The 20,361-nt window shown below is 34.7% G+C and overlaps 1 protein-coding gene across 3 annotated transcripts; it reads right to left on the minus strand.

The window, feature by feature from the left end:
- Positions 1–959: 959 nt before the first annotated feature.
- Positions 960–19,810, minus strand: slc38a5b (solute carrier family 38 member 5b). Of its 3 annotated transcripts, none has more exons than XM_067394809.1 (16): positions 19,633–19,809; positions 11,229–11,367; positions 10,626–10,695; positions 10,387–10,502; positions 10,059–10,132; positions 9,595–9,687; positions 7,948–8,029; positions 7,640–7,722; positions 5,831–5,889; positions 5,576–5,692; positions 5,231–5,310; positions 4,753–4,853; positions 4,286–4,410; positions 3,195–3,339; positions 2,972–3,069; positions 960–2,823 (listed from the first exon to the last, which is right to left on the minus strand). In XM_067394809.1, the coding sequence occupies exons 2-16, from the start codon at positions 11,285–11,287 to the stop codon at positions 2,719–2,721; spliced, it is 1,407 nt and encodes a 468-aa protein (XP_067250910.1). In that variant the 5' UTR covers positions 11,288–11,367; positions 19,633–19,809; the 3' UTR covers positions 960–2,718. The 3 variants fall into 3 exon arrangements, with proteins under 3 accessions (XP_067250910.1, XP_067250911.1, XP_067250912.1); XM_067394810.1 differs by lacking the exon at positions 19,633–19,809 and adding an exon at positions 15,238–15,347; XM_067394811.1 differs by lacking the exons at positions 960–2,823; positions 2,972–3,069 and adding an exon at positions 3,448–3,487 and having other exon boundaries at positions 3,241–3,339; positions 19,633–19,810.
- Between the last annotated feature and the right edge of the window lie 551 nt (positions 19,811–20,361).

The raw sequence follows: 20,361 nt of genomic DNA on the forward strand, positions 1-20,361 counted from the left end.
AACTGTTTCATACCTATACATGATAACAAAAAAATATAAAAGTTACACAATATTAACTTATTTAACTGTCTTCTTCCATTTTGCCATTAACTTATCATCAGTGTTCAAAAATTATGGGACGACACGTGACCCAAGGGAGATTCTTGATAGGTTGTCAAAAGAGAGAAAGAAAAAAAAAAACATGATAGAAATGTAGTGGAGTGAAAAGTACGATATTTCTCTTTTTTAAATGTAGTGAATTTAAAGTCACAATTTCCAGAAAAATGATACTCAAGTACAGATAGGCCTACTCAAAAAGTGTACTTAAGTACAGTACTGAAGTAGACCTAAATGCACTTCCTCACTGTCCACCTCTGACCAAGTCTGCATTTATTTTATCAAAAATACACTAAAAACAGTAATACTGATGAATATTAAGAGAAATTAAAATAACCGTTTTCTATTTTAATAATTTTTATAAACCTAATTTACCCCTGCGATGGCAAAGCTATATAATAATATATACATTTACCCCCGGTTTCACAGACAAGACTTAAGCTAGTCCTAGACTAAAATGCATGCTTGGGCCTTTGTAACTGAAAGTAACTTGTACTGACAGATCTGAAAATATGTCAGTTCCACTGTTTTGTCTCAAGATGCACACCAGCAATGTTTTTTTTCTAGTGAACGATTATAAAAGCTACTTAAATATCCTAATTGAACTAAGGCTTAATCCTGGCTTAGGCTAAGCCCTGTCTCTGAAACCAGGCCATATAGAATTATATTCAACTTTTCAATAATTTAAGATTATTTAAAACATTTTAACATGTTAAAGATAAAGAGAAAATAGGGAATGACCAGTAAGAAGCGAATACTGATCAGAGTGATTTCTTATGTAATAAGGGATCCAATAAATAGATTTTATAAATGACAATGTACTCAAACCAAAAAATACACAAAAAATAAATACATACATTGCATTTTTTAATACTGACCACACAATTTTTATTGAAAATGGCATGGCAAAGTCAAAGGCCAGTTCAGTAAACCAACAAACAAATGTAAAAGCAGCAGAAAAAGGCACTTATTCAACTGCCAACTCTCTTTGGTGTTTGTGTTTCACATTGGAACTGCCAATCTTTAACCTCATACAATTTTTGCACCTGTTTTCTAATTAACTAACAAACACAGTCATTGAAAGGAGGTATTAATTTCTCCTAAAACATAATAAATAGGCATTGCAGAACAGTTGGGAACTTGGAGAGGAGGGGGGTTGCCATCCTTTTAATGGTCTTAGCAATGGTCTGGAGTGCACACTGTGAGTAGGTCTGCCATGAAATCACTTTCAAGCTTCACATTGTCTCACAGTCTACAGGGGGATCAGGATGAAAATTGTTCTTTTTTTCTTCATTGTTCTTTTTGTTGTTTGGTTTTTGGTAATTATTGGCGTTTTGAGTAAAAACTTTTAAAAATAGTAGTTCTAAAACTTTAATTTCCAGAATACAGGATTTTAAATCCCAGATTTTCCATGTTTTTTTGTTTTTTTCAGTGTGGACTTTTGGGTCCCACTTCACAACTTTTAAAAAATGTGATAAATTATAAATCTTTTCTCCAATTTGTGTGATTAGGGTTTATTAATCTGGTGTTGTTTTTTCGCCCAGTCCTATACAATTACTTTTCTAGGGACATTTTACTTTTACATCAATTGCTCTGAATGAAAACTGAATGAAATATAAATATAGATGGGCTGGACAATGTATGATACCATATACTATTGATAGATTGTGACTGATCGATGGGTACATGACATAATTCAATGAATTCACAGGTTAGGTTTTGTTTGCATTAGATGCGTCACAGTGATGTAAGCAATGTAAGCACCTTAATTGTAGTTATCCATCTGTTCCTGTTCCAACAGATGGCATTCCACCCCACTGCACCACGAAATACTGCAACTGTACGTACCTTACATTTGTTTGACAAAATAAAAGATATCCAGCAGGAAAAAAAAAAAAACTGAAATAATATAAAGCTGATTGTCTTTTTTAATTGTAGTACAGTTTTATCACACAATATTTCATGACTAATTTTTATTCCAAACTGAAATATATATGTTTTTCTGATCAATTTCATAACTTGAATTTCAACAATTTGATTCTCGGATTTAAAAAAAAAAAAAAAACGCTGAGATGATGTTGAATTTTCTTATTATAAGCAACATTTTTGGATGAAAAAACTGAAAAAGGGAAACATGTTTCAATTTCCCTAGTATTGCACTCTGGGTCTATGGCTTGGATTTGATGGGGACAACAGAACAGATGATAGGTGATGAACATGTTTCCTAGTCTCCATCAGACAATAAAACAAACCTCTCCAGTCATTTATTTTGGCTTCTGCTGTATCTTTTTGCATTATTTTAAAGCTATTTAGCGGGCTTCCATCTCCAACACAAACATCATTTATCATTACGAAGCCTGTTTCTAGAAACAGCCTCAAAATTGCATGACATTTCTGTTTCCCCCAGAACTCCTCCACTATGAAACATCATAGGATTTATCCATTTTATTTTCAAAGATGACAGGACATCAGTCCTTTCCTTACTCAGTGGGATAACAGATCTGAGGTGAGTTGGGTCCAGCCTAAGTGATGTTTTGGTTTCTCTCACATTCAAGAGAGAGAAGGGGTGGTGGTGTTCCTCTAAGAAGGCTTTTTGGACCCTTACAGTATTGTGGTTGAAGATCAGTGACCTCCTCCACTTCGATTCTCTCCGTAGACCCAATCCAGTGCGATGAACGTCAAGCTCATGCTCATAAAAATGAAGCCTAGCGCAGTGAAGCAGGCAGCCTGAAACACAAGAGCAGGAGGAGATACTTTTGATGACTAAGAACATCTGACTTTTATTCAACCGTAATGTGTACATTAAATCAAATTCTCTTGTGACTTATTTGTACACCACGTTGATTCAAAACAGAGAATAGAGTTTGGGACTTGCCTGAATTTTTGGTCTTGAGTTCATTGGCTCGGTGGAAACGATTCGGATGTAAAACAGACCTGGGAGGATGAAGATCAAGCTTGGAGCAGAGGTTGCACCTATGAAATGAACAAAAAATAAATGAAACTTCTACAAGAAATGCAAGCTACAATAATGTTCTTTTGCTGCATTGCACTGGTATTTTTCTTAAGGTGCACATCTACTATTTTTTTTATATACTCACCGATGATGCCGAAAATGTCACGAATGTTGGGCACAAAAATGACGAGCAGATTGACAACAAAAAGGAGACACAATGCAATAGAGATGTGACGCACCCAATGGAAGGGCTTATCGGGGAACAGAAGTTGAAGGAGGGCTCTGCGAATCTAAAAATGAATACGACAAAGAAATCAAAGTAATTATCTGCCCTGCATAAAAAAAATCTCAACAAAGGAAAACTCCACTCAAAAATGAACATTTTCTCATTTACTCACCCTCATGCCATCCCAGATGTATATGACTTTCTTTCTTCTACTGAACGGAAACAAAGATTTTTAGAAAATTAATCAATCTCTGAGAGTCCATATAATGCAAGTGTATGGGACCCCCCAAAGTTGACGCTTCAAAAACCACACAAACTGAACATGACGGTAATCCATAAGACCCCAGTTGATGAATCAATTTCTTCTGAAGGCAAACCACAGTTGTGTGTATGAAAAATACTAACACTTTAATCTTTTTAAACTATAAACCAACACTTCTTGGCCAACAGTCAACTCTCACGTGACTTTCTCCCTTTCATTCTTAATTACAACCCACCAAACCCACTGCAAACTTTAGGGGGTCTGTTAAAACTCAATGGGCTCAGGGGAAGCAAGAAAGGCGTGGACTCCCACTGTAACTTTACCTGCTGGAGTTGCTGTTGGACACTGTTACTTTAGAAAAACTAGGGGGTTTATACACTCTTTAATGCCACATTTTGTAATATTTGCGCTGTTTAATTTTTGAAATATTGATTATTTTCGCATCCAATTTTTTTTGTGGAGGCACTAACTCTCTTGCCTCCTCCTCGGAGGAAATGCCTACCATACATTTGCATTACATGAACTCAGAGAGATGTATTATTTTTCTAATACTCTTTGTTTCTGTTCATCTGAAGAAAGAAAGTCATATACCTCTGAGACAGCATGAGGGTGAGTAAATGATTTTTGGGTGGAGTATCCCTTTAACATTTGACAGTATGTTACAGGATAGTCTTATCTTAGAAATATAAAAGCAGGAAAGCTATTCAGAAATCACCATATAACCACTGTCAATAAAGGGTCTCATTACCGGGAAGAGCACAACAGGAACAGTCAGAGTCACGGCCACCAGCACGGCCAGACGCACACAGAGGATGAGCGTGTCCAGAGGATCCACCTTGCTGTAGGTGTGTAGAAGTTCTGCCTCTGTGTTTACTGAGAGAGATTAATATATATTGAGATTAACTATTATTTCCAGATGTTTAAATTAAACACACACACACACACACACAAACAGATATAAGTTCTATTCTAAAAGCTAAAACACACATTGATTATTTTGAAACAAGTATTGCAAAAAAATGACAGTCTAGCCTGTAAACAGATAGCATCAGTGATGCCTCGCCTCTAAAGTCAGGTTGTCACAACACAATTTGATGATTACATTTCCTTTTCTTTTAATAAAGGAAATGATTGTCTTTGTGATAGTATTGTATGAATAGCAACTGAAAGTAAATTTTATGGCTGACATGCAGCATTGTACAGAATTGTGCTTACAATAAAAGGTGAGGTAGCCAAAGATGGCAGTGAGCAGATACATGACAAACATCCCCAGGATGGACACGTTGGCAATGGCCTGCATGCGTCTCTTTGTGGGACTAAAGGTGTCAAAACAACAATAAAGGAGATTTACTTTTGACTTATGTTTCCCTTCTTGCAACAAAGAAATACAGACATAATTCATATGTACTGTATGTATGTATGTGTATATTTATAAGAACAGAATTTATTTGAAATAGAAATCTTTTGTAACATTATAAATGTCTTTACTGTCACTTTTGATCAATTTAATAAATCCCTGCTGAATAAAAGTACTTTCTTAAAAAAATAAAATAAATAAATGTTAGTGTATATTACAACTGATATACAAGTGTCTATTAAAATAAATAAAAACTGTTTTATTTTCAATAGTCACCACCATAATTATTAGTGGTCATGAATATTTTCACAGAGAGTGTGTGCGTTCTTAACGTACTTGCGCAGCTCGGTGTAGATCGGCAGCACTTCAGGGTGGCATACAAAAGCGAAGGCCAAGATGGGAACTGTGTAGGCTGTCTGCAAGACAAACAGAGTAAATGAAATTACACAAAGCCGTGTCTGATCTCATGTAATGAGGCAGTACCACACTTATGTCATCATACTGAAAGCAGTAGTTGCTTGGTAACAGTATTTCTATCTATGTACTGAGCATTTCCTGTCTGTTAAGAGCTATAATGACAATAGTTTGTCCACCTGGGCTGCAGGTCATAAAGGGTTAAAAATGATACTCAGAAACAAACTTCCTGAATAGATTATTGCAATGATGAAAACCATTCCTAACCTGCTGATTAATGGTGAAGTATTTAGCTTCACATTCACCATCAATAGATATGTTCTCAGCAGTGTGGTTGGTGAAACCATCAAAAGGACAAGGGATATTGAACTTCTTATAGATGACCTAGGAAACACAAACATAAACATAAAGTAAAAAAAAAAATGGAACAGACAGAGTTAAACCAGAGAGGTTTTGAGTGTTCTTTTGATCTTTTTTCAAAAGACCTCACAAAGACCGCAGCATTAAGTCATCAACACTTACTGAGATCAGGAAGAAAACCATACATGTCAGAGAGAAGCCACTGGTATAGCCCAGGTACCCTGCAACAAACAACAGACATTATTCCAAAAAATGTAAACCATATTATCGCCTAGTTCTAATCTACTAAATGCGACTATAAGACTTAAAGGGATAGTTCACCTAGAAATGAAAATTTGATGTTTATCTGCTTACCCCTAGCGCATCCAAGATGTAGGTGACTTTGTTTCTTCAGTAGAACACAATTGATGATTTTTAACTCCAACTGTTGCAGTCTGTCAGTCAAATAATGCGAGTGGATGGGAACTCTATCAATAAGAGTAAAAAAAAAACATGCACAGACAAATCCAAATTAAACCCTGCGTCTTGTGACGACACATTGATGTCCTAAGACACGAAGCGATCTGTTTGTGCAAGAAACCGAACAGTATTTATATCATATTTTATCTCTAAAACAGTGCGAGACATCACTGTTGTTGTCAGAGCGCGATCAGACCTCACTAACCAAGTGCTGAACACAGTTGGACATTATGGTGTTTTAGAGGTAAAAAATGATATAAATACTGTTCAGTTTCTCGCACAAACAGATCTTTTCGTGTCTTAGGACATCAATGTGTCGTCACGAGCCGCAGGGTTTAATTTGGATTTGTCTGTGCATGTTTTTTCAAATCTTATTGATAGAGTTCCCATTCACTCGCATTATTTGACTGACAGACAGCAACGTTAAAAATCATCATTTGTGTTCTACTGAAGAAACAAAGTCACCTACATCTTGAATGCGCTGGGGGTAAGCAGATAAACATAAAATTTTCATTTTTGGGTGAACTATCCCTTCTTATAGTCGCATGAAGATGGGCTGCATTATTTATCACACAATACACGCTTAAATGTGATTATGAAATCGCAAAGGCTATGATTATTTTTTATGTGCAGCCTGTCAATGAAGCATGGCTCTAAATGCTAATCTATCTGAAAGCACTGCGAGTTTGAGTCGCTTATAATGTACATCTGAAAAAATAAAACACGCGTCAAACATCTTTCCAGACATTAGAAGCATTTATTAACATCTTGTCCAACAAAAGACAACATTTAATAACATGTTTTTACTCCAAACTCAATTCATAACGACAGTTAAGCATCCTTCTGTGAGATGTTGTGGCTTCTTACGCAGAATAATGCAGTCGTGTGTTTATTAGTCAATCTTATGTTTATTCAGCTACAATGGTAGTATGATGACCATAGGAATTTACTGGAATGACATGTGTTATCTACTTCTATGGCAAGGCATATTTGGAGTTTCTGCGCAAGAGCGCCATCTGGCTTTCAGATGGAGAAGCACTTACTACCGATCACAGAGCCGTACAGCTCTGGCAAGCTGTACATAAAATAATCGCAGTCTTTGCCGAATCGTGTGCAGTTTAATCAGGATAAATCGTGCAGCCCTAGCAATTCGTATTGTAAAAAGTGCTATACAAAAAAAATTGACTTGACTTGATTCCAGCACCAGTTCACAGTGCTTTGTTGCAATTTGTTTTGGGTTACAAATCAGTGCTCTCAACAAAAATTAAGATTTGTAGATTTTAAAACATATTATACCTAAACCAGACACAAAATGTTCTTTAGAACATCATAACATCATTCTGGATTCCACTGCAGGACTCTACAGAAAAAGCCATGGACTCTTTCAAATGTGTGTGTTAGTAAAGCAGTGTTTTACAAGTCAGAGGAGGACAGTATTAAAAAAACTGGTCATGGGACAAGCAAATAGGAAGGATGGTGGATACACAACCAGTACAAAGCAGAATGGCTTACCAAGCTGTCTCATCAGGGCAAGTGGCAAGATGACACAAATGGACACAATGACAATTAGATAGTTGCCATTCAGGAACCACTCACTTAAAGCAAAAAATAAAGAGAGAGAGAATACAGAAGATGAAAAGCCAGCCTACTCACCTATTGGAAGGAATGTAGCAAATGTTTATGGAGGATTTGGAACGCTCTGAGGTTGGAATGCACCAGTAGTTACCTTGGATGACCCAAACATTTGATCTAATTCTTGGCTAGATTAAATTAGACTCATTAGGAAAACACGGGGAGAAGCATATGATTGTGTTTCTCACCCACTGCTATGATGAAGGCCAAGGAAAGCCTGAATAACCAGAGGTAATTCATACTTCACAATGAAGAGGTAGCTAGACATAGCTGAAAGATAGAGAAACGGATACATCATACACAGTTTGGTCATACTGACACCCATCTAAATAGCAGATGCACATTTTTATTATAGTTTACACATAGCCATATTTAATATTTTGCACTGCAACATTTTATACTGTAAAAGATGTGTCAGAAATAAATAAACAAGTATCTACAGTACAGTCCAAAAGTTTGGAACAACTAAGATTTTTAATGTTTTTAAAAGAAGTTTCGTCTGCTCACCAAGGCTACATTTGTTTAATTAAAAATACAGTAAAAAACAGTAATATTGTGAAATATTATTACAATTTAAAATAACTGTTTTCTATTTGAATATATTTGACAAAGTAATTTATTCCTGTGATGCAAAGCTGAATTTTCAGCATCGTTACTCCAGTCTTCAGTGTCACATGATCCTTCAGAAATCATTCTAATATGCTGATTTGCTGCTCAATAAACATTTATGATTATTTTAAATGTTGAAAACAATTGTGTACTTTTTTTTCAGGATTCCTTGATGAATAGAAAGTTCAAAAGAACAGCATTTATCTGGAATACAAAGCTTCTGTAGCATTATACACTACCATTCAAAAGTTTGGGGTCAGTAAGAATTTATATTTTTATTTTTTTGAAAAGAAATTAAAGAAATTAATACTTTTATTCAGCAAGGATGCATTAAATCAATCAAAAGTGGCAGTAAAGACATTTATAATGTTACAAAAGATTAGATTTCAAATAAACATTGTTCTTTTGAACTTTCTATTCATCAAATAATCCTGAAAAAAAAATATTGTTCACAAATATTTTGTACAATTGTACACATTAAATGTTTCTTGAGCACCAAATCAGCATATTAGAATGATTTCTGAAGGATCATGTGACACTGAAGACTGGAGTAACGATGCTGAAAATTCAGCTTTGCATCACAGGAATAAATTACTTATGTCAAATATATTTAAATAGTACACAGTTATTTTAAATTGTAATAATATTTCACAATATTACTGTTTTTTACTGTATTTTTAATTAAATAAATGTAGCCTTGGTGAGCAGACGAAACTTCTTTTAAAACATTAAAAATCTTAGTGGTTCCAAACTTTTGGACTGTACTGTAGATCCTTGTTTATTTATTTCTGACACATCTTTTACAGTATAAAATGTTGCAGTGGTTCCAAACTTTTGGACTGTACTGTATGTTGCCAAGTTTAGAGAGCCAAAATATATTACAATACTTCTGGCAGGACAAAACATTTGTTACTAGTCTTAGAGGGAACGTTATGTAACATAGTGCCACTAACATTCTATGCACAATATCTATTCTGCTCCTAAATCACATCACTGTATTTTTAAAGGCTTTATAATACTTTAAAAGCCTTTATAAATATACATTTTCATGGTATTTATTCAATCCTACTAACATAACAAATTATAGAGAGATACTGTTTCAATCTAATGGATAATAATAAATTATAATCAGTATAACTGGACCTGTTTAAAGTGTTCAAGGAAAGAGTCAGAGAAAAAAAACTATTTAGAAATGAGATCAGAACCAAGCCAAAGCTTCAACATACCACCAATGTTGTGTAATGTTATGACGAGAGCTGCCAGTATTTTTCCCGGGTGTCCAAATGCTCGTTTACCTAGTTGTTCATAAGCGCGAATACCTGTACGGACAATATTACTGGTTAGTAATTAATGATTTAGCCTCAAATCTCATATGTAGCGGGGTCCAAAAGTCTGACACCACCAAATATCACAGTTAAAATCTAATTACAACCTGGAAATAATCAAAAAGCTTTAGACTGAAAGTTTTCATTTACTCAACTATTCATCATTGTCATAAAATCAAAAGGGTGACGCAAAAAAACTGAGACATTCTGAAATTTAAATTGAATTAAATACTGTATTCAATTAGAAAACAATGCAAAATCGATGTATTGGTCCCAGAGCAATTGTAAAAAGTCTCTTTTTATAACAGAAGCATTTTAAATCATGTTTTAAAACATGAACACAAAATCTCCTGAATCGGTCGTACCCACAACCCCTGCGCTCCTCAGCAATAGATGGACAGAGTATGATGACAAGACAGCAATGCAGGTCAACAAGACCCTGTTAAAAACAAGCAGAATACACAAAACATAAACAAGTAAATGAACAAAATGTCTGTCACATCAAGACATGAGACAAGAATGTGAATGAAGATTTGTCATAGTAAATGATCAAAGAATTATATGTTCAATACATCATTAGTTATTGATCATTCAAATGGTTAGAAATGTCACACATTTTCAAGAAAAACTCTGCAGACCTCCAGGACATTTACTTAGTTGTGAAGAATTTGAGGTGCATTCTGGAATACTCACAGAAAGAGGATGATACCAGTGTTGGACATGGCGTAGGACAGTCCCAGAATCCCACTACCCATGATAGCATTGCTAAGGTTGAAGACAGACATTCCAAATGACGTCTTTCCTTCAAACTAGCAGGAAAAAAAGACAATAAGCCAGAAAAACAACAACCACAGATACCCTGGAAATAACTTATGACTGGACGCTTTATTAATATGAGCTGGATGGGATGGCACTTTGATTTCTGCACTCACATCTGTAAACTGAGGGGGTTTTCCTCCATCACTCTTGTGTGGCAAAAACTCCTCTCGTTCAGGTGACTCTCTAAAACAAATAGACAAATTTAACCCTTTTACCTTACAAGATGGCCCCTAAAATTATACAAACTGATGTGCTTGATATTTAAACAACCCAGGCCGTTTAAAATACATCACAAATGATTTCATTTGATATATAGTACACAGCTGATTTGTTCAACCTGTATGGAATGCATTAATGTGACCATAAATCCAAGATTATTTCTGTGTGCTAATGAGGTGAAGGCTATGCTGTGGTATGCTGCTAAATTTCTCACTCCCTGGAAAAAATATTTCAGTGATGTTGCAATGCTCACATTTTCCATTTAGGTTCATTTTAAGTTTACCCAAATATTCACTTAAAATAAACGTAACTGCTTATGACTGTGGTGTTGTTCTGAAGATGCACATGGTGAAGCAACTGACTAGTGTGTTTGCTTCGCTTTTAGCATGCATCTGTGAGGCAACAGAAAATAGATGCGCAGTGACCGATTTAGCGACACAGGAAGCGTAAAATGTTTTTTTCTTAAAGAAAAATCACTACTAATAAATGACACATACCCTTCCTCAAGATGTTGAAAGTCTTGGCGGTGACCGTTTGTTAGTTTCTGAAGTTCCATGATGTATGTTTTCTTTCTTTTTCTCTTTTGAGCAGCAAAGGTTGTGAAGTGAGGAGTGAACTGTTTTCTCTACAGTAGATCTGCAAGGAAAAAAAAAAAGACAAATCAACATTAAAAAAAGAAGTTTGACTAAAATACTACAAAAGAATACCTTATATTGTGAGGCATCTAAAGCAGCATATATACAGCATATATCACTGTGCTTTTACACCGTTTAACTGCTTAGAGTTAGCATAAATCCATTTACAAAGGAATTACAATTGCAGAAATAATGTTATAACTTTCATATTTCAAATATGAAATGATCAATATTGAAGCCAGAAATTATGAATATGAAATATGAAAACAAAAATGAGAAAATTGTTTTTTTTTTTTTTAGTTTTTGAATTATTCTTTCATTTTTGAAAGTAAGGCTTCTTAAGCTCACCAAGACTGTATTTTTTTTATTGAAAATATTGTGAAATATTATCACAATTTAAAATAGCTATTTTATATTTGAATATATTTTAAAATGTAATTTATTCCTGTGATAACAGCACTGAATTTTCAGCAGACATTATTCCAGTATATACTCTGTTCTGGTAACAACAAAGAATGTTGCACCATTTACACAAAACCAAAACATACAATCAGAACACTGGTCATACACATATTGCACAATATTTGTACTATACTATACATAAACGTTGAAGCAATCCTAGAGCTACTTTAGAGCAACCACCTGAAGACCCTTAAATGCCCTCTTTTACCCTTTTTTCATATCCTTTCTGTTTAGACTCTTAATCCATAATATTCCTGAAAGTTATCCGATGAGAAACCGTGAGAGCTGTCAAGATGTAGCCAAGTATCCAGGAAACATGAGGTCCATGTGTCCATTTCTCACCACCTCTATTGTGATTGGCTCTAGGGGGACTCATGTTTCAAGAAGAAGAAAAGAAAAAAAACCCCAAGAGAACACAAGAATCTACGAAATCTGTAATTCTGGGTTTATTTTGGATTCTTGCTTTTAAATGATCGTTTATAAAGAAACAGCTTCCAGGAGAGCACATTTTTTAAGAACCTATGTGACGGGCATTTCAGACACCACACTTCTAGGCAAATTTTGTTTGGTACAACATGCCGTTCTCTATGTGTGTAAAATCATTGATGAATGAAGAGCTCTGGAATTAATGTTTGACTTAAAAACCCTGTGTGCTCTTTTTAATCATTACGTAACTCTACAGCCATTGTGTTCACCATAATAGTGACAGAAACCCTGGAAGATTTAGTAGTATACTTCTTGTTTTTGTGTTACTATGACACTCATCCCCAAAGGGGACACACATCCAATCTTTACTGACTGACAAGAGCAGACAAAACTGCCTCTGGAAAGACGCTACCTTTGGCATTCTGTCTTTTAGCAGCTGTTTGGGGATCCGTGTTATTTTACTATCATTGATTTTTTTTTTTTTTTCCTTTTAGAGGTTTTTTTATTAATTTTATTTCAGTTTTAGTTATTTTAGTACATCAAGTTAAACTAATGAAAATGAGAAATGTTGTTTTTTTCTATGGTTTTAGTTTTAGTTAACTATAATAACCCGAATTGACGTATGGGTGTGTGTAGTGGTTCTAGTGTGCACAGTATTGATTGAAAAGTGCTTCATTATTATGACTGACATCAGTCAGGCCATCACTAGTATGTTATACATTAACTCAGTAGTGGCTTGCAAACTACTAATGGTTCAGATGTTGAAATCAGTGGGATCTATTCCATATGGCAGGAATGATGGTCGCATACTCACAAACATAACAGCATGTGACTCAAACAGCTCTACTAAGAATGTTTCTTTCCGCATGTATGCGAATTCTCTCACAGTGTCTCAAACACGTAAGAAAGTGTAAATGGAAAAAATCTCTTTCCAATGCCAAGGTGAATCTGTCAGAAAAATGTAAACAAATATGAGATCAGTGTGTTTATAAGACACTGTGAAATGCTGTGGGTAGAAGCAACAAGGCGAATTGCTGTTGGAAATGAAATTCACAGTCACATTCAGCCCACAAGTTTGAATACGTGGCTCAAGCTTTGGAGGTTTGGATGTTTTCCAGCAGCCCCTGCCAGCTGTAGTTCCCAAACTGCTTTCCAAACCTTGTACCAAAAAACTTGATAAGATTTGTTGTAATAATTACATACAGCCAGCACATGGTGATTCACACCTTGGAATTTCCTCACACACAGCAAAGAAATCTGACAACAGAAGTACGATTATAAAATGAAAGGTGCTGAAGTTTAAAAATATAATATGTGAAACTCTGGAGTAATTGAGATTTTAGGGAATGTTATGAAATTAGAATGTTATTAATATGACTACATCGTTCAAGGTGTCTGGGACAAAATTAAATACTAATAAATGAATACTCTGAAAATTGTTTCACCAAGCCAATTAGCATACACAGCTGAGTGAATATAAAAGTGACACAAGCCTTCTAAAAGTCTGTGAATCTTGTTAGCCTCATCTGACTAATGAATTGCCTCTATATAGTTTCCAAGGTTTAGCATTCAGTTGCCAGAGATGTTGACCTTTTGTACTGTGGTCTGGCAAAATTCCACACTGTATGGTAAAAGTCATTAAAGTGTCTGACCAATCAGGCTGAATAGTAATTCTGTTATAAGTCTGAAGGCTGGCATGGAGAATTGCTCAATCTGTAATAAAGATGTATGCCTGCAGGCACACAATTAAACAATAATAAAGCATTGTGGAAGTATGTTTCTCATAATCTCATAATCATTATTTCTTGCTTAAACTCACTGCTAAAAGATTTACAGATTTTTTTTGTATAGTTGTTTATTAAATACAGAATAAATTGTACAGTACTGAATAACAGAAGTATAAAAGCCTGTATTTAACAGCATTAACAATCTATCTGAAAATTTTATATAATGATAAATTATGTACAACGTAAATGTATACAATTAAAGTACATCATAAACAATCAGTGTTGTTATTGTTATTAAACCTTTTTTTAATTGAAATAAAGCTGAAATAGAATATTAGATGTAAAACTTCGGAAATTACTTATTTTTGCATTATGTATTAATATTAAAAAATAAATTAAAGGTAAATATATATATATATATATATATATATATATATATGTAAAAAGCACATAGTAAAATTACTAAATTAAAATGAAAACTGAAAATATTAAAATATAAGCATTAATAAATATGGTCTATAAATAATACTAAAACAAAACAAAACATGCAGTATTCAAAATACATTGGTGACAGCTTGATCTTCTGAGATTCTATATAAAACAACACTTTAATGTTCAATTAGTTAACATTGCATCATACATTATGAACTAAAAATGGACAACACTTTTTACAGCATTTATTAATCTAGGTAATGTTATTTATTATAGCCTATGTAAACTATTAACATATTAGAACCTGCTTAATAGAACCATATTGTAACGTGTTACCAACAGCACAAACCAGTTTAGAGAATTACATGAGCTTTAAAAGCAATATACCATGTCACATTGCTGGTGGCATGAGTCATTGAGTCATATGTAAACTATAGGTTGAAACCAACTGGACAACATTCCAGAGGGGAAGAGTTCGTTAACTTGTTCTTTAGTCTTAAAACAGTACACAACTGATCACTTCTCAAAGGCTGAAACAATCAGACATGGAACGGATTCTAACTTGCATATTTCTAGAGAGGAAAGTCTTAATAAATGAACACCAAAAACCTTTTCATGGAAAAATCCCCTATAAATTATATCTGTCAGCTGCAAAACATCGCACAATGTATTTGCCAAGAATTTCACCCTGAAGACAGCTTGCCTACAGACAAGAGGAGAAAAAGAATCTCTCTGCGACAAGACCACCTCGTACGTACCAAGCACCACTCCCAATACCTGCCTGATCAAGTGTAAAATACTAGTGTGACCAGATTGGCTGTTACCTGGGGCAGCTTTCCTCAATGCAGCACTAGATGACTGTTTATAATCCTTCTGTGGGTCTGATTTTTAAATGCTAAATGTTGGCCCAGATAACCTTTCCGCTTAAATGTCAGGGAGTCACTGAGCTATTTGTTTAAGCTTCTTAGCACTCAGTTAAAACATGCAGGGTGGGTAGTAGGGACATTGAGGGGCTGGGAAAAAGAGAAAGAAAAAGAAAGAGGTGGGGGAGGGTGGCAAAGAGAGGTGCACTGTGACATCGAAAAACTACTGACCCTTTACCCCTACGAATAGTAAACTAAAACACACTGGTTCTCAACTTTCAGACTGCAGAGGAAAACAAAAAACAGCATTTAACCATATAATCATGCTCAAATAATTTAGTCAAATAGGATTATCATCTTGATTCATCCAATTAGCAGTTTTTTGGTGAAAATTAAACTGTCACCTAGTAGAAGCTTATCAAATTAGGCAGATGCCTACATGGTTGGTGTACATGACAGCTTGTGTGACATATATCCTCATCCTCAGAAACCATGGTAAAAGAACTATAAGGTAAAAGAAAATACTATGCATACTGCATTAAAGGCACAATATGTAAGATTTTTGGATTAACATTTCCAAAAACCACCAGAACTGTTATTTTAACCTGTGTAACGGGCCTTGTCATTTAATCACCTGTCAATGACATCATATCCGCGTTATCCTCGATTTTACTTCCATAGAAACCAATGAAACACTAAAGACGCTTTAATATATTGTTTTATTAGACAGGTGAGCAACTGTTTTATACATTTATCGACAGAAAACTAATCGTTGTTATATAGCTCAATGCAGTTAGCCCGATTGTTTCAGTATCTTGTTTTCTTGATTTACCTCGAGTAACATGTTACTTTAATCATAACATTAATCATATAATATGCATAAACAAAACAAAAGGGGCGGCAGTGACCCACTGCAACATACAAGAATGATAAAAACATGCTTCATTTACAGTAACATTAATAAAACTAAATAATACATTAGCTCATCCAGGAGCATGATTTATGCGTCGGATTGCTTTCCATCGGCTGTGGAGGTGAAGACAACAACTCCCATGATTCCACACTCATTCACGGCATCACAACGTGTTATTGTTTTAAATAAGCGACCTCTAGCGGCGAAACTTTACATACTGTGCCTTTAAACGTGCTTTGTGAAGTGAAATGTTGGTTATCGAAACATCAACATTTAATTTAGAAACTATAATTGTAATAATTTTGAATATTGTTTGGCAGTTTACGATACAATGAAAAATTTCTATTTCAAATAAATGCTGTTCTTTTGAATTATCAGCACAACTGTTTTCAACATTGATGATAATAAGAAATGAAAGATCATGTGACACAAGGATCAGCTTTGCTATCACATAAATCGCATTTTAAAATGTAATCAAACAGCTATTTTAAATTTGTGGGGAAAAAAAATCACAATATTACTGTTTTTATTGTATTTTTTTATCAAATAAATGAAGCCTTGGTCAGTGTGTAAGAACATAAAAAAAAACATTAAAAAAATCTTTCTGACCCCAAATTTTTAAATGGTAGTGCACTACACTTAACTAAAACTGTGACCAAATACCTTTAAATCGCATTTATAATGTTGCAACAATAGTTTGTGGACAAGATTTGGCAGGTTAGTATTTCCCAACCTCTATACTATGTTCAGCCATTTACCATCAGAGCTAAATAGCCATCTCTCCACCCATTCCACTCGCATTCCTTCATCCATTTCCTGTCGTTCAACTCTCATTCTCTATAGGCTCTCTCCCTATGTCAACATCTCACACTATTGCTATTTATTTTAAGGCCTTGGCTAGAGGTGTATTACAGTGCTTAAATGCTCTTTTTATGGCAGACACATAAGTGTACTTGCCCATACTTGAATTTCCAGAATATTCCCATGAGATAATATGATCCCTTCAGCTCAGAGGCCGCATACATCTGTGTGCCAAAATTCAGGCTCGATTGAACTCGTAGTAAGTTTTACTAATATAATAGCACTAACATATTTTCCACATCACTATGAATTTACTTTTAAACCCCAAAGACGCAAACAGTGGAAGTCAAAGTAAAAAACCAGGTCTGGTCATTGTTGTAGACCACACAATGCACTCGCTGATCTCTCCGCATGCTCATTTCCACTCCTGGGGCCATGTACATTCAATATGTCCAGGACATCCGTTTAAAAGAGCAACGGAAACCACTTGAGGTTTATCAATTGTGTGGGTCACAACTTCAGTGTCTACATTGTGCCCTCTAAAAAATTAATATATACACATTCCTTTTCATTTTTCACATGATAATGATTTCCTCTACTTTTCCTTTCAGATAACAGTGGTATGGTACATTGTGGGATTATTCATACTGTCTGTGAAGTAAACCAAAGCACTTTATGTGCTTCAAAGATTACAATACAACAGGAAGTGCTTCACCTGAAGTCAACAGCTAAAATTGTTTTAAAAAAATGACATTAAGTCACGCTCTCAGCAGCACAAACTCCACAAAATTAAATTGTTGTTCTTTCTGCTTAAATTTCACTTAGATTTCACAAAAAAATAAAGAAAATAGCATTAAACAACATTTTAAAGTTAAAGTTAACATATTAAAATACTTTCTCTACATGCAGAAACTATATAAAAAAAGCCATTTAAAGACTGAAAAAGGGTAACCACTGGTGTGCTATCAATACATTGCTCTGTTTGAGCATCCTGACCAACCCAACATATCAACATTAGCACAACCAATGGCATGATGCGACTATCTGCTTGGCTGGCCAATGGCAGATAAGGAAAATACACAGTAAAACTTGTTTTAAAACAGTTGCTGCTTCTAAAATCACATAATTTCAGAGTATGTGCTGAAATTGCTGAGGAATACACTGACTTCTCAATCATCGATAAATACTTTAGGTAGGCAGTTGTGCAGTATAAAAACATTACCAAGCATATCTAAAATGTCACCATTGTCCTTTGACTGCTACATACTAATAATAACAACCACAAAAATAACGCACTTGGGAGTTAACAAATATAATTTAACCATGACAAACAAGTTTCAACAACAAGTTTTAACAACTGCACTTGAAAAGAGTGGCTTACAGTTACAGTTCCCATGGCCTCATTTGGGATAGCAAAGTGTCTGCTGGATGCAAAATTGCCAGCAGGTGAACATCCAGGTATTGTGTAGATATACTATTTTGGAAAACCTAGTCATTTGACATGACTATACTGGTTTTCCCATACTATATAGAAGGAAAGCAAAGCGTATTCTGATGAATGATTCAAATGGCATAAAAAATTACACATTTCTGCTCCTCCATGTAACTTTGTAGCAGAGTTTAAAAAAAAATCTTTCTTTGCAAAGTTTGCAGATATCCCCAAGGCTAGTGAACAACCAAACTGATGTTACGAAGTTCAATGAGATTTGATGTCTCTTTCCCCGAATACATGACCTAGCTACTCTTGAAATGCCTTCACTAAATCAATCATTTTAACATACTTCTAAATGCATTGGGGTGTACCATTACACGTTGCGCAACAATTTGGATGTTTGGATATTTTGAGGTCTTCATAGTCCGGATTTAGTCTGAGAAGACTTAAATATATCCATGAATTGCAGTATATAAATCACTTTTACCTAGCAAATTATAAAAGAATTTGTGGAACAATGAAAAACTAAGAAAATATGAACATACTGCATGATATACTGACATCTAAACTAATGTTTATCAAGATTATTTTCTTACATTGTTATGGTAGTTCAGCTTGAAAGAATCATTCTATGCATGTAATCTATTCTAAACAAAAACCTCACAAAGAAAGAGTGACTTTGTTTTTTTGCTGATATGTTGGGTGGGTCAAAGACGTAGTAAAAGACACATGAACATATGAACTGCCCTATATTTCCATTAATTTATGTCTAGTCTGTGAAAGTCCAAATCAGCTAGTGGCCTTTTATATCTGGCTCGAGTTAATTCTAGTCTTGCGATCGGATACATGATACCCACATAACGTCATGTACAGTGTGCATAGAAAAGATTTTCCTTTGCAACTCACATGCTATTATCTTCAGTCATATTTAGCCATATTCTTTACCACAAGGGTGACTAAGGAGAAAAACAAATAATAAAACTCTTTTTTTTAATTGTTATAAAAAAGACCCTTGAAAATTCAATTAATTGCAATCAAAGAGCAAACTGTATGACGGACTAACAGCTTATAGAACACAATGAAAGCTATAATTATGTTAACAAAACTCTCCTAAGCCATTAAGCCTTTCCTGTCAACTGCAATCTGATTTTTTAGCCCATGTGCTCAGGCAGTACAACAGATACTCAGAAGAAAAAAAAGACTCTCTCACCCTTTTAAATGGCAGTTGATGTTTTCTCAAAGGCAGTGCTGGTGAAGCATTCTCTGAGAGCTTTTCTTGCTTGAGGTGTTGCTTTTTATCCCAGTTGTTAAAAGGTTAAAGTAGAGCCCAAAAGAGAAAGAGAGAGAGGACAGTGTGCTTTCACTGAAGGGAGTAAGGCAGGAGGCAAGGGTGGGAAGCACATGGAGGAAAAAACCCTGAAAGGGAGGGAGCTTCTCAATGCAGTCTCAAGTTACATGTGATGTCACGAACAACTAAAGTCACTGTTGAACTCTGTTAAAGCAGGCAACAGCATTCCATTCAGTGGCTCTTTCACACTTTCAGATCTGTTTGTCTCTTATTCAGCACATTGATGGAATGTCATCTCCACAAGAAGCTCCATATTTTGAGCTGGAAAAGACAAAACTTAAAATAAGTACCTTTTATTAAAAGGTACAGTTCACCCCAAAATGAAAATTCTGTCATTATTTACTCAACCTCGTGTAGTTCCAAATCTGTATGATTTTCTTTCTTCCTGGGAACACAAAAGGAAAATTTTAGCAGAATCTCTGAGGAGAAGAAGAAGAAGAAAAACATCATAAAAGTCAATCTGACTTTTAATAACATTACAACAATATTTAAGATGTTATTCACTGAGACAGTGACTCTCGAATTGCATTTGCATATGCACATTTTCAAATATGTTGTGTGAATGCATTGCGTCAAATTTGCATGGGTTCT

Source organism: Chanodichthys erythropterus, chromosome 9, assembly GCF_024489055.1.
Source record: "Chanodichthys erythropterus isolate Z2021 chromosome 9, ASM2448905v1, whole genome shotgun sequence".
In the NCBI taxonomy this organism is placed as follows: Eukaryota; Metazoa; Chordata; class Actinopteri; order Cypriniformes; family Xenocyprididae; genus Chanodichthys; species Chanodichthys erythropterus.

Coding starts and splice junctions, on each gene's coding strand:
- slc38a5b (XM_067394809.1), bottom strand. CDS start 11,287: ATGGAACTTCAGAAACTAACAAACGGTCACCGCCAAGACTTTCAACAT. Junction 5,311..5,575: donor ACTTCACCATTAATCAGCAG/GTTAGGAATGGT, acceptor TTTGTCTTGCAG/ACAGCCTACACAGTTCCCAT. Junction 2,824..2,971: donor ACTCAAGACCAAAAATTCAG/GCAAGTCCCAAA, acceptor CTTGTGTTTCAG/GCTGCCTGCTTCACTGCGCT.